Source organism: Amia ocellicauda, chromosome 14 (genome assembly GCF_036373705.1).
Source record: "Amia ocellicauda isolate fAmiCal2 chromosome 14, fAmiCal2.hap1, whole genome shotgun sequence".
Classification (NCBI taxonomy): domain Eukaryota; kingdom Metazoa; phylum Chordata; class Actinopteri; order Amiiformes; family Amiidae; genus Amia; species Amia ocellicauda.
The window spans coordinates 18,648,825-18,660,194 of NC_089863.1; the positions used below are offsets into that span (position 1 = coordinate 18,648,825).

An 11,370-nucleotide genomic window follows, 5' to 3' on the forward strand; every position below is an offset into this window, starting at 1 on the left:
TGGTTGTGCCTGAAAATCCCAGTAACTGAGCAGATTGTGAAATACTCAGACCGGCCCGTCTGGCACCAACAACCATGCCACGCTCAAAATTGCTTAAATCACCTTTCTTTCCCATTCAGACATTCAGTTTGGAGTTCAGGAGATTGTCTTGACCAGGACCACACCCCTAAATGCATTGAAGCAACTGCCATGTGATTGGTTGGTTAGATAATTGCATTAATAAGAAATTGAACAGGTGTTCCTAATAATCCTTTAGGTGAGTGTAGATCTGTCTCTATAGATACAGTAAGTATAGACCTAACTCTATTGATACAGTTAGGTTTAGACATGTCTTTAGTACAGTATAGTGTAGACCTGGCTCTATAGTATGGTATAGTATAGTATAGACCTGATTCTTATCCATACAGTACAGTGTAGACCTGCCTCTCTCTCTCTCTCTCTCTCTCTAGCAGTCCCCAACTTTTTCCCTGTGGTATAAGTATCGTGGACCACTAACATTATGGACTGTAAAGCCAACACCTATCTTATTGCATTAAAAAGGGTAAATGACCAATAACAACGTAATACCAATACAGAGCACTGCGCTGCTGTTTGCTTTGACCTCACCAACATGGCGCCCAGTGCCCTCTGCGGTGGAGGACTCCGAGTTGCTAGGAGACGGCGGGAGCTGCGGTTTGTGGACAGTAAGGAAGTGAAAAACACCAACTTTTTCTGCCCTGAAAGAGAGAGAAAAACACGTATAAAAGGTAAGTTATTGCGGACTTTCGGGCAGCTGGTTTGTAATACTGTATTTAGTTTTATGGGATTGTTTCAGGGTTTGTTTTTCCGTTGCCGATATTTTACACTGTTTATTATTGTATTATTGTTATTGTTATTGCATTTGTGTATGTGTGCACCACAATGTGTGTAAGACGCCTTGAGTAATAAATGTAACACTAATGAGTGAAGAGAGTTGGTTGTTTGTGAAGAAAGTATGGTGTTTCTCTCACATCCCAAATCGCTGTTAAGACGCATCATTGAAATGAGCAGGACTGTACTGAAGCACGATGCGTTTCTGTGTAATAAGTGTTACTCAGAAGTATGATTATGCAGAAGGGATTATCCTCCCAGGGATGAGTGGGAGGAGAGGACACCACTACCCATGTGAAGAAGTGTTTTGTGATTTTTAAACCCGACTGAAACACAGTGCAATGCCACCTGTTTTATAAGGGGGCCGCCTGGTGGAGGAAAGCTTGTATTGCAACGTCCAAATACACCGATCAGCCATAACATTATGACCGCCTGCCTAATATTGTGTAGGTCCCCCTTTAGCCACCAAAACAGCCCTGACCTGTCGAGGCATGGACTCCACTAGACCTCTGAAGGTGTGCTGTGGTATCTGGCACCAAGACATTAGCAGCAGATCCTTTAAGTCCTGTAAGTTGCGAGGTGGGGCCTCCATGGATCGGACTTGTTTGTCCAGCACATCCCACAGATGCTCGATTGGATTGAGATCTGGGGAATTTGGAGGCCAAGTCAACACCTTGAACTCGTGATTCATCAGACCAGGCCACCTTCTTCCATTGCTCCGTGGTCCAGTTCTGATGCTCACGTGCCCATTGTAGGCGCTTTCGGCAGTGGACAGGGGTCAGCATGGGCACCCTGACTGGTCTGTGGCTACGCAGCCCCATACGCAACAAACTGCGACGCACTGTGTGTTCTGACACCTTTCTATCAGAACCAGCGTTAACTTTTTCAGCAATTTGAGCTACAGTAGCTCGTCTGTTGGATCGGACCACACGGGCCAGCCTTCGCTCCCCACGTGCATCAGTGAGCCTTGGCCGCCCATGACCCTGTCGCCGGTTCACCGCTTTTCCATCCTTGGACCACTTTTGATAGGTACTGACCACTGCAGACCGGGAACACCCCACAAGAGCTGCAGTTTTGGAGATGCTCTGACCCAGTCGTCTAGCCATCACAATTTGGTATATAGTATTATTTAACCCTCTCTCTCAAATCAGTTTAAATTTTAAATTTAAGGAGCTTTATTGGCATGACTAACAATATTCGCAGTGTTGCCAAAGCAGTTGAACATTACATCACTCTGTGTGTGTGTGTCTGTGTGTCTCAGTGTAGTGTCATTCAATAGTCTCTACTGTATTAACCCCTCTCTCTCTCTCTCTCTCTCTCTCTAACTCTCTCAGATGTCAGTGGGTGTGTTCTCTGCCCCCCACAGGCTCTGGTCCATGGTTCGCCCGGTTTTGACAGAATCTGACCAAGACCTGTCAGCAGAGCCCCCCAACACCCACCCGAGCACTGATGGGGACCTGGGCATTAGCACTGTGCTGTAAGTCTGCTCTCTCTCTCTTTCTCTCTCTTTCTCTCTCTCCATGCAGTTTGCAGTCAGTCAGTCAGTCATTCAGTGTGTCTGTACTGTATTAAGCCTCACCCCCTCTCTCTGTCTCTGTCTGTCTCTCTTTCTCTCTCAGTGAATGTGGATCTGTGGTCATGGCCTGTCAGTTCAACAGTGAGGGAACTCTATTGGCTGTCGGTCTGATCAATGGTACCATCCAGGTAAGTGCTCCCTCTCTCAGCACAGTGTCAGTGTGCAGATGCATCCAGTCAGTCAGTCAGTGTGTCTGTACTGTATTAACCCCCTCCCCCCCCTCTTTCTCTCTGTCAGGTGTACAAGGTGGGCGATGCCAGTCCGGTCTACACTCTGAGAGACAGTCTCAGTGTGCAGTCTGCTCTGCCCGTCACTGCCCTGCGCTTCACACACTCCTCCTCACACTGCCTCCTGCTGGCCACCTGTGGGTAACACACCCCTACGCGGCTGCTCGCTGTCTCTCTCCCCATCTCTGTTCCTCTGTATGTCCCTGTCAGCTCTTTCTCTCTGACTGTACTTCTGTAGCTCTCTCGATCTGTGATTCTCTGCATCTCTCTGTCTGTTTCTCGCTCTTCTTTTCTGTCTGTCTGTCTTGTCCCTCTCTGTCCCTCTCCCTCAGGACAGTTTTAAATGTACTCGTGTCCAGTCAGTCTGTTATTATGTACTAATCCCTTCCCCCACTCAGTGTCTCCGCTGAACTCCCCACTCCCCTCTCTCCCACTCCCTCTCTCCTTCTCTCTCTCTCTGTCTTGTGTCCAGTCACTACATCAGCTATGTGTTTGCAATAATTCTCTAACCATCCACCCCTCTCCCCTCTCTCTCTCTCTCTCCCTGTCTTTCTCTCCTCCACCTCTCTCCCTCCCTCCCTCTCTACCACACCCCTCCCTCTTCCTCCTCCTCGTCCTCCCACACTCTCTCTCCCCCTCTGTAGATGCCAGTGGTGTTGTGCGGAGCTGGTATGTGTCAGGGGGCCAGTGTCTGTGGTTGGTGAAGGAGGAGGGGTGGGGCGAGGACGAAAGTCCGAGGCGGCAGACCCTCTCTCTCTCCCTCAGCCCCTCGAGCGAGCGAGTCGTCACGGCAGGGACAGACTGCCGGCTGCACCTGTACGACCTGCAGACCCACCAGAGGGTACAGACCTGCACCGCCAGGTAAACGCCACCTCCCGCAATCCCCGGCTCACCGCAGCCCAGGGTGATAACAGGGCTGCCACCAGGGCATGCTGGGATGTGTAGTTAATTTCTCCCCTTACAACTTGCTCATGGGTGTCAGCTGTGAGGGGAGAAATGAACTACACATCCCAGCATGCCTTGGAAGCATCCCTGTGAGATTTTTGTCAGGGCTTGAATTGCTACATGGGTAATCCATTTTTCATGTTTTTCAACACTTGTCTTCTGTCAGCGGAATGCCCTCAAATAGCCTTCTAGAACATCTGACTCCACCAGCATGTTCTGAAGATCGCACAAGCCTCTGTGGAAAGGGAAGGCGTCATTATTCACTCCTGAAGCCTCAAGACCACAAAGTGTACAAGTGTTTACTCAGTCAAATGCACTTCTCATGACAGAAAGCCATCACTTTCACTTCAAGCAGTGGTTATACAAATAAGAAAGAAATTATACAAAAAATATGTTTAATACAACATTTGGCAATTAACTAGAACAGATCAATGTTCAGTCTTGTAGCCCAGATAAACCTCGATTTTTAAAATCATTTGTAACGTTTGATTTTCGTTGGCAATTGATTCATAACTAAAGCTTCAGAACTTAATTTCTGTTTTTTATCTTTTTTATCAGCAGAAACAATGCATTTACATTGCATATTAAAGTATTTTTGTTACTTACAAAATGAGCTAATATACATAAGCATGAAAAACTAATAATAAACTGTGTAAACTGGTGTAGAAATCGGTATGCATATCTTAGCAAATTTATACAATTATAAAACATAAATAACCAGTTATAAAAATGGAATAAAACTAAAATATTACATCTTATGCAATGAGGAAGCGCTTTGAAATGGCTATCTATCTATTACATCTGCATATATCAATGCAGAAAATGCACTTTTCAACACTACAGTGCATTTCCACAGACTGCCTTTTCACAGACATCAACAGGTCTGTTTGTGTTGCATTTAGCAACGTGGCAGTGTCTTTCTTCCGTGTGCCCATGGGCAGCTGGCTGAAGGGTCAGGGGCACCTACAGTCCTGTATAGACACTGAATTGTAGTGCCAACAGCAGTCTAATAAACACTACACCAGCCAGCCAAAAAGCGGCTATGGCAGTGCTAGTGCTAATGAATGTCCTATTTAAAAGCATCTACTGGAAATATAATTTCGTAGGCTCACTGTTTTCCCCAGGAATTGTGTATTGTCCGGTGGCAGAAGCAGGCAGGCTGCAGAAGATTACTAGCAGGAAATGCTTTTTTCTGTACAATTCAAATCCAACATTTATTGTTCACATTGTTTATTTTGTTAAGTATTTCCCCCTAAAACAAATGTTTATCTTTAGGGTTAAAGAAGTGCATGCTTGTTCTGGAAGAGCATAAATAATGTAACAAAACCTGTAAGTTAGGCTAGTTGTTATGACTGAAACCAGTTGTATTTTTCTGCCGGGGGACTGAGAGTTGTATCTATTAAATATGATAACTGACTACTTTTAATTTTTTACATTATTCAGTTGTGTCTAAAAACTAAAAACTTTTGTTACTAGTGGAATCAGGAGAGATACCTTTTGATTTTTTTTTGTGTGCAAATCTTGTATGATGGATTTTTAAATTATTATTATTTGTGTTCCTGCAATAGGCTTCTTTAATGTCCAAACGGACTCGATGGGGTGATGAAAACAAAGTACATATGTCACCAAACTGTAAACTTGGTAGTTTTTCAGCATTTTCCACTGTTTAAGGATCAGTTCCATAAAGTGCCTGGTATGTTAGGTTTGTACAATTGTTTCCCGAGACGTCATACTTGTACTAAACTTGCCTTGTTTATTTCGATTATTTTAAATTCATGTTTGCACTGAACTTAGTAGCGTTGACAGCTTCGCGGTAAAGTTACTAGACCGTTTAAATAATGGACACGACTCCTTGGGTCATGTGACTGCAAAACCTGGAAAGAAAGCACCTTATGTTTAAACGCAGAAAAGACCATACCTTTGAAAAAGGCCTGCACCTCAGAGTAATTAAACTCCAGCCAAAATACTATGTACTGTTTTCCTTTTAGTGACCAATTAGATTTCATAATGTTCTAGTTCTGTTTTACAGGAAAAACAATGCATGTCCGCTACTACTAAGAGCATTATTTAAGATGCAGTATGTATTGACAGTATTGTGAAAGTTATACCAAATATGTTCAGTCCTGGAAATTAGGAGGTGCCACCCATGCATGCTGGTCTTGTCTGCTGTCACACATAGTCAGACAGACAGACACAGCAGTTCAGATAGACAGGCAGACTTACACAGACAGAATAGCAGTATACTGTGTCGCTCTGTGTGGCCATCATTGTGTGTCTGCATGTGTAGCGTCTTGATGTGTCTGTTTATGCAATTATCTGCATTTTAAATGTAAGTGTACTTTAATGTGCTGCTCTAATATTTATTCAATAGTATTGCTCTGTGTCACTCTAAACAATAATCACCACCTCCTGCCTGTCTGAACCTCACTGGTGCTGCTCCTACTGACAGTACAGCTGGCTTCAAGGGAGACTTCAGATACAGGGGCCTTAAAAACAAAATGTAATATGCTGCTCTGCATCCTTGCTCAACATATTATTTTGTATTTTCTTTTTTTTTAATAGGAAATTATCTAAAACAAACCATAATAATAATAATAAAGTTTAGTCACATCTACATATACTTCTGCATCTCCACAGAGTAGCAGATCACATTTTACCAATTGTAAATGTACAACAGTGCCCTCTAGATGTATGTATTTAGAGTCAATGTAACAAAAAGTCACAAAATGATTGTGTGCTGTACATCCCAGTTACGCAAAAACTTTGAATAACTTGACTATTTTTTTAAAACACGTTCATAGACACACCTTATATAACAATGGTATGAGAGATAAAACAACGCTGATATTTTGTGTTTGCTTAAGTATTGTTTTAAAGAGATTGTATACTGATTCAAAACAGAACATTACCAAATAAATACATTTTGGGTTAAAAACCATATTAGGCCTGTAGGCTACTTAATATTAACAAAACAGACGGCACAATATATATGCTTCAAACTGCCTCCAAATAAATGTGATAAACTAAAATGCCTTAACAAAGTGATTTTGAAGGGCTTGTTGTAATAATCAGTGTTGTTCACTGATCATGATATAATGGACCTTGCTGCCATACACAACATACAACAGAAACACCGGCGGCACCAGGTACACAGTCGGTGACGCGCATGCGCTTATTAAGGGGCTGTCCCTAAATTTAATACTGTAGCTGAAGTAGCGAGGGATCATCTAAGAGAAATCATATTAACTGAAATGTTTCTACACAGGTTTGACATAAAAAGTATGTGCCCGTGCCCCAATGGCATGACGCCACTGATCTGTGTGTCTGTCTCTCTGTCTGTCAGCTCCGCAATGTCAGTGATGGACGGGCACCTTTCTAGGGTTTTCGCCGTGACCTTTCACCCCGAGAAAGAGACTGAGTTCATCTCCGGAGGCTGGGACAACACTGTACAGGTACCTATAGACACAGACTGTGTGGGTTCCTGTAGATACCCACTGTACAGACACCTGTAGACACACACTGTCACACTGTCTTTGACTGTGTCTCTCTCCTACAGTTCTGGGACTCCAGGCTCCCACACGCAGTCAGGTATGACTCTGTCTCTCTCTTCTCTCTCTCTCTCTCTCTCTCTCTCTCTCTCTCTCTCTCTCTCTCTCAGTGTCAGTGTACTACAGAGTGTCCAGTCAGAGTGTCTGTATAGTATTAACCGCCCCCTCTCTATCAGGATGCTCTCAGGCCCTCATGTCTGTGGCGAAGCTCTCCAGATCGACCCCTCTGGCAATCAGATCCTCTCTGGCTCCTGGAGGAAGGAGAGTGCTCTAGAGGTTAGGGTAGCCGCAGGTCAAATCATGACAGACAGATAGACTGAGAAATAGGTAGTGTAATTTAGACATCTCTCTCGCTCCCTCCCTACCTCTCTCAGATCTGGGATTACGGTTCTGGGGGGAAAATTGCTGACATTCCTGAAGACCCTCGGGGAAAAAGCAGAGTCAGTATCCGTGTGTGTCTCTCCTCTGGTCTCTGCATCTGTGTGTGTGTCTCTGTGTATGTGTGTCTGTGTCTGTCTCTCTGTGTGTCGCTGTGTGTGTCTGTGTGTCTGTGTCTGTCTCTGTGTGTTTCTCTGTTTCTGTGTCTGTGTGTGTCTGTGTCTCTGTGTGTGTCTGTGTCTTTGTGTGTCTCTCTGTGTGTCTGTGTGTGTGTGTGTCTGTGTCTCTGTGTGTCTGTGTATGTGTGTGTCTGTGTCTCTGTGTGTCTCTCTGTTTCTGTGTCTGTGTGTGTCTGTGTCTCTGTGTGTGTCTGTGTCTTTGTGTGTCTCTCTGTGTGTCTGTGTGTGTGTGTGTCTGTGTCTCTGTGTGTCTGTGTATGTGTGTGTCTGTGTCTCTGTGTGTCTCTGTGTGTCTCTCTGTTTCTGTGTCTGTGTGTGTCTGTGTCTCTGTGTGTGTCTGTCTTTGTGTGTCTCTCTGTGTGTCTGTGTCTCTGTGTGTCTCTCTCTGTGTGTATTTGTGTCTCTGTGTGTGTCTCTCTGTGTCTCTCTCTGTGTGTCTCTGTGTGTCTCTCTGTGTGTCTCTCTCTGTGTGTCTCTGTGTGTCTCTCTGTATGTATTTGTGTCTCTGTGTGTCTGTGTGTCTCTGTGTCTCTGTGTGTGTCTGTGTCTCTGTGTGTCTCTCTCTGTGTGTCTGTGTCTCTGTGTGTCTCTCTCTGTGTGTCTGTGTGTGTCTCTCTGTGTCTCTGTGTGTCTCTCTGTGTGTGTCTGTGTGTCTCTCTGTGTGTGTCTCTCTGTGTGTATTTGTGTCTCTGTGTGTGTGTCTGTGTCTCTGTGTGTCTCTCTGTGTGTCTCTGTGTGTCTCTCTCTGTGTGTCTCTCTGTATGTATTTGTGTCTCTGTGTGTGTCTGTGTGTCTCTCTCTGTGTCTCTGTGTGTCTCTCTCTGTGTGTCTGTGTGTGTCTCTCTGTATGTATTTGTGTCTCTGTGTCTCTGTGTGTCTCTGTGTGTCTCTCTCTGTATGTCTCTGTGTCTCTGTGCATCTTCTTCTGTGCTGAATAGTGTCTGGTGTTCACACAGATCTACAGCTGTCACTGGCTGGGACCGGATCACATCATGGCCGGAGGCAGCCAATCAAACATGCTGAGAGTGATCGATCGGAGGACCCTATTGGTCAGTTTAGGTGGAGGGGCAGGCTTTTGTAGGAGATGGACAAGTGTTTCCATTTCTCTCTGTGTCACTGCAATATCTTGATTGCAGTGTTAATATATTTAAATGTCCATTAAGTGAGTGTGACTGTATTAACCCTCTTTCTCCCTCCATATCTTTATCTGTCTCCCCCCTCTTCACCTCCCTCTATCTTCATTCATCTCCCTCTCTCTCTCCCTCTCCCTCTCTCTCACTCAGTCCGTCTCTCGGTTGGTCGGGTTGCCATCGGCAGTGTTCAGTTGCTGTGTGTGTCCCGTAGGGGAAAGGGCGGGGCTTATCGCAGCATCATCGGGGAGCAGAGTCTTCCTATTGGAGGGGAAGCCACTCACAGGGATAAGACCAGAGTCCTCATAGAAGAAACTACACCTCCCACAAGGCACCGCAGCTCCAGACACTACAGACCCCGAGAGGCCCTTCAATACATACACCTTGCTATCCAGTGGGACTCCAGCGCAGCTCTCACAACACAACACAACTTTAATTTGAGACTACATTTCCTGTGATTCAATGAAGATTAGTTCCCAAGTAGACCCTCAACTGTGAGTCTACAATTCCCATAATTCCCCAATTGAGAGACTACAGTTCCCATTGTGACCCTTACATTCGAAACTACAATTCTCATAATTCCCTGATTGAGAGACTAGTTTCCATTATGACCTCTACATTCAAAACTACAATTCCCAAAATGCCCGGATTGAGAGACTAGTTTCCATTATGACATCTACATTTGAAACTTCAATTCCTATAATTTGATAACTAACTGCTTTGCACTGGACTGAGCTAGTCTGTACTGATTATATTGCACTGTACTAGATAACACTGTACTGGACTATATAGCACTGGGACTATTCTTCACTGGACTGCCCTGTCGGCCCACTGCACATGTGCACAGGAAGACTGGCATCAGGGCTGTTGTATACACTGCAGAGCTCCTGTAACCATTAACCAGAGCCCTGCACCGCTTACACTGTTGTCCCCTGATCCCAGTCTCTCAGTGATAGCCCTCCCTCAGCCGCCACTGATCTAATAAACAGCCCTGCATTGGCATTACCTGCTCTTATTTCTGTTTTATTGTGCTCAGGGTTTTATAACAATTTTCATACCCTCTCTTTGCATGAGAGAGAGATAGTGTGTGTGTGAGAGAGAGAGAGAGAGAGAGAGAGAGAGAGAGAAAGGGAGGGAGGGAGTGTCAGGGGGAAGTGTTGGGAGTAAGTGACTTTTTGACCCGGCCCCTAAAGCCCTCCAGTTCTTCCAGCGGCTCGTGAGCAGGAAACTTGGAGAGGGGAGTGAGTCTGGCGGAGTTCTGGACTTAGGGACAGTCTTCAAAAGTTGCCTGTCCACCAAAAATGCAACACGTCTGCTCTGTTGTGTGGGAGCTTGTTTGGAAAGTCAGCGGTGGGTTATAGAGCATAGGGTCTCCAGCCCTGGTCCTGGAGAGCTACAGTGCAGTACAGAACACAGAGACTGAGGAGCAGTAGAGAGTACAGTGAGCGGTCAGGGGTTTAGTAGTGGCAGTAGTACTGTATTGTGTGTGTGTGTGTGTGTGTGTTCGGTGTTTGTATTGTGTCTGTATAGTGTTGTACTGTGCTCTACTGTATTGAACTGTGTTGTGTTTTGTCTGTATTGTACTGTGCTGAACAGGTAATATCAGGGTAAACACTGGGAAATCGTGTCTTCTGTTTGTCATCTGCTGATGCACCCCAGCCCTGCCTGTTCTCTCACAGCACACACTGACACACACACAAACACACTGACCCAGCCCTGAGCCCCTAGCCTGCCCCTACTGACCCTGCTCTCTCCTTACAGTCACACACAGACACCCAATTACACCCAGACACAAACTTAACTTAGACATACTGACAGTAACCCAGACGCACACACAGTCACACTCAGATACACACTCTGACAATCACACAGTCAGTATGACACAAAGACACACTGACACCGAAACCACAAACACACAGACAGTCACACTGTAAGACAGACACAAACTGACACAGACGCACTGACTTTTTGTCTGACTGTTATACTCAACAGTGAAAAACTCCAAACACACAAGTGCAATACAGCACACTGTAACTAGATACACTGCTCAGACCGAATACCGTCAGCGCCCCCGGGGGTCCTCGGCCAAAATCTGTGCGGTAAAAGGATCCCTGGGTCCAAAAAGTTTGAGAACCACTGACCTACATCACTACAGAGTTGTAACCAAGTCACTAAAACTGGGACTCGAGTCGAGTCAGTGATGTGCTAAGCTTGAGGCGAGTCACTGAATTAATCGAGTCGAGTCGAATCACATACCTCGCTCGAGTCACTTTTAGTCATTGGTTCCGACTGTTCTAGACAATCAGCAATATATATATATATATACACTCACCTAAAGGATTATTAGGAACACCTGTTCAATTTCTCATTAATGCAATTATCTAACCAACCAATCACATGGCAGTTGCTTCAATGCATTTAGGGGTGTGGTCGTGGTCAAGACAATCTCCTGAACTCCAAACTGAATGTCTGAATGGGAAAGAAAGGTGATTTAAGCAATTTTGAGCGTGGCATGGTTGTTGGTGCCAGACGGGCCGG

At 45.2% G+C, this 11,370-nt stretch overlaps 1 protein-coding gene across 3 annotated transcripts; it reads left to right on the forward strand.

Annotated features, from left to right (window-relative positions):
- The first annotated feature begins 640 nt into the window (after positions 1 to 640).
- Positions 641 to 9,834, forward strand: LOC136767878 (WD repeat-containing protein 38). 3 transcript variants are annotated; one of them, XM_066721933.1, is made up of 11 exons: positions 642 to 746; positions 2,184 to 2,326; positions 2,469 to 2,553; positions 2,663 to 2,789; positions 3,297 to 3,513; positions 6,941 to 7,049; positions 7,154 to 7,185; positions 7,322 to 7,421; positions 7,520 to 7,585; positions 8,659 to 8,751; positions 8,986 to 9,834. In XM_066721933.1, exons 2-11 carry the CDS (start codon positions 2,184 to 2,186, stop codon positions 9,139 to 9,141), a joined length of 1,128 nt encoding a protein of 375 aa, XP_066578030.1. In that variant the 5' UTR covers positions 642 to 746; the 3' UTR covers positions 9,142 to 9,834. The 3 variants fall into 3 exon arrangements, with proteins under 3 accessions (XP_066578032.1, XP_066578030.1, XP_066578031.1); XM_066721935.1 differs by lacking the exons at positions 7,322 to 7,421; positions 7,520 to 7,585 and having other exon boundaries at positions 641 to 746; positions 8,986 to 9,124; XM_066721934.1 differs by lacking the exons at positions 7,154 to 7,185; positions 7,322 to 7,421; positions 7,520 to 7,585.
- The last annotated feature ends 1,536 nt before the right edge of the window (positions 9,835 to 11,370 follow it).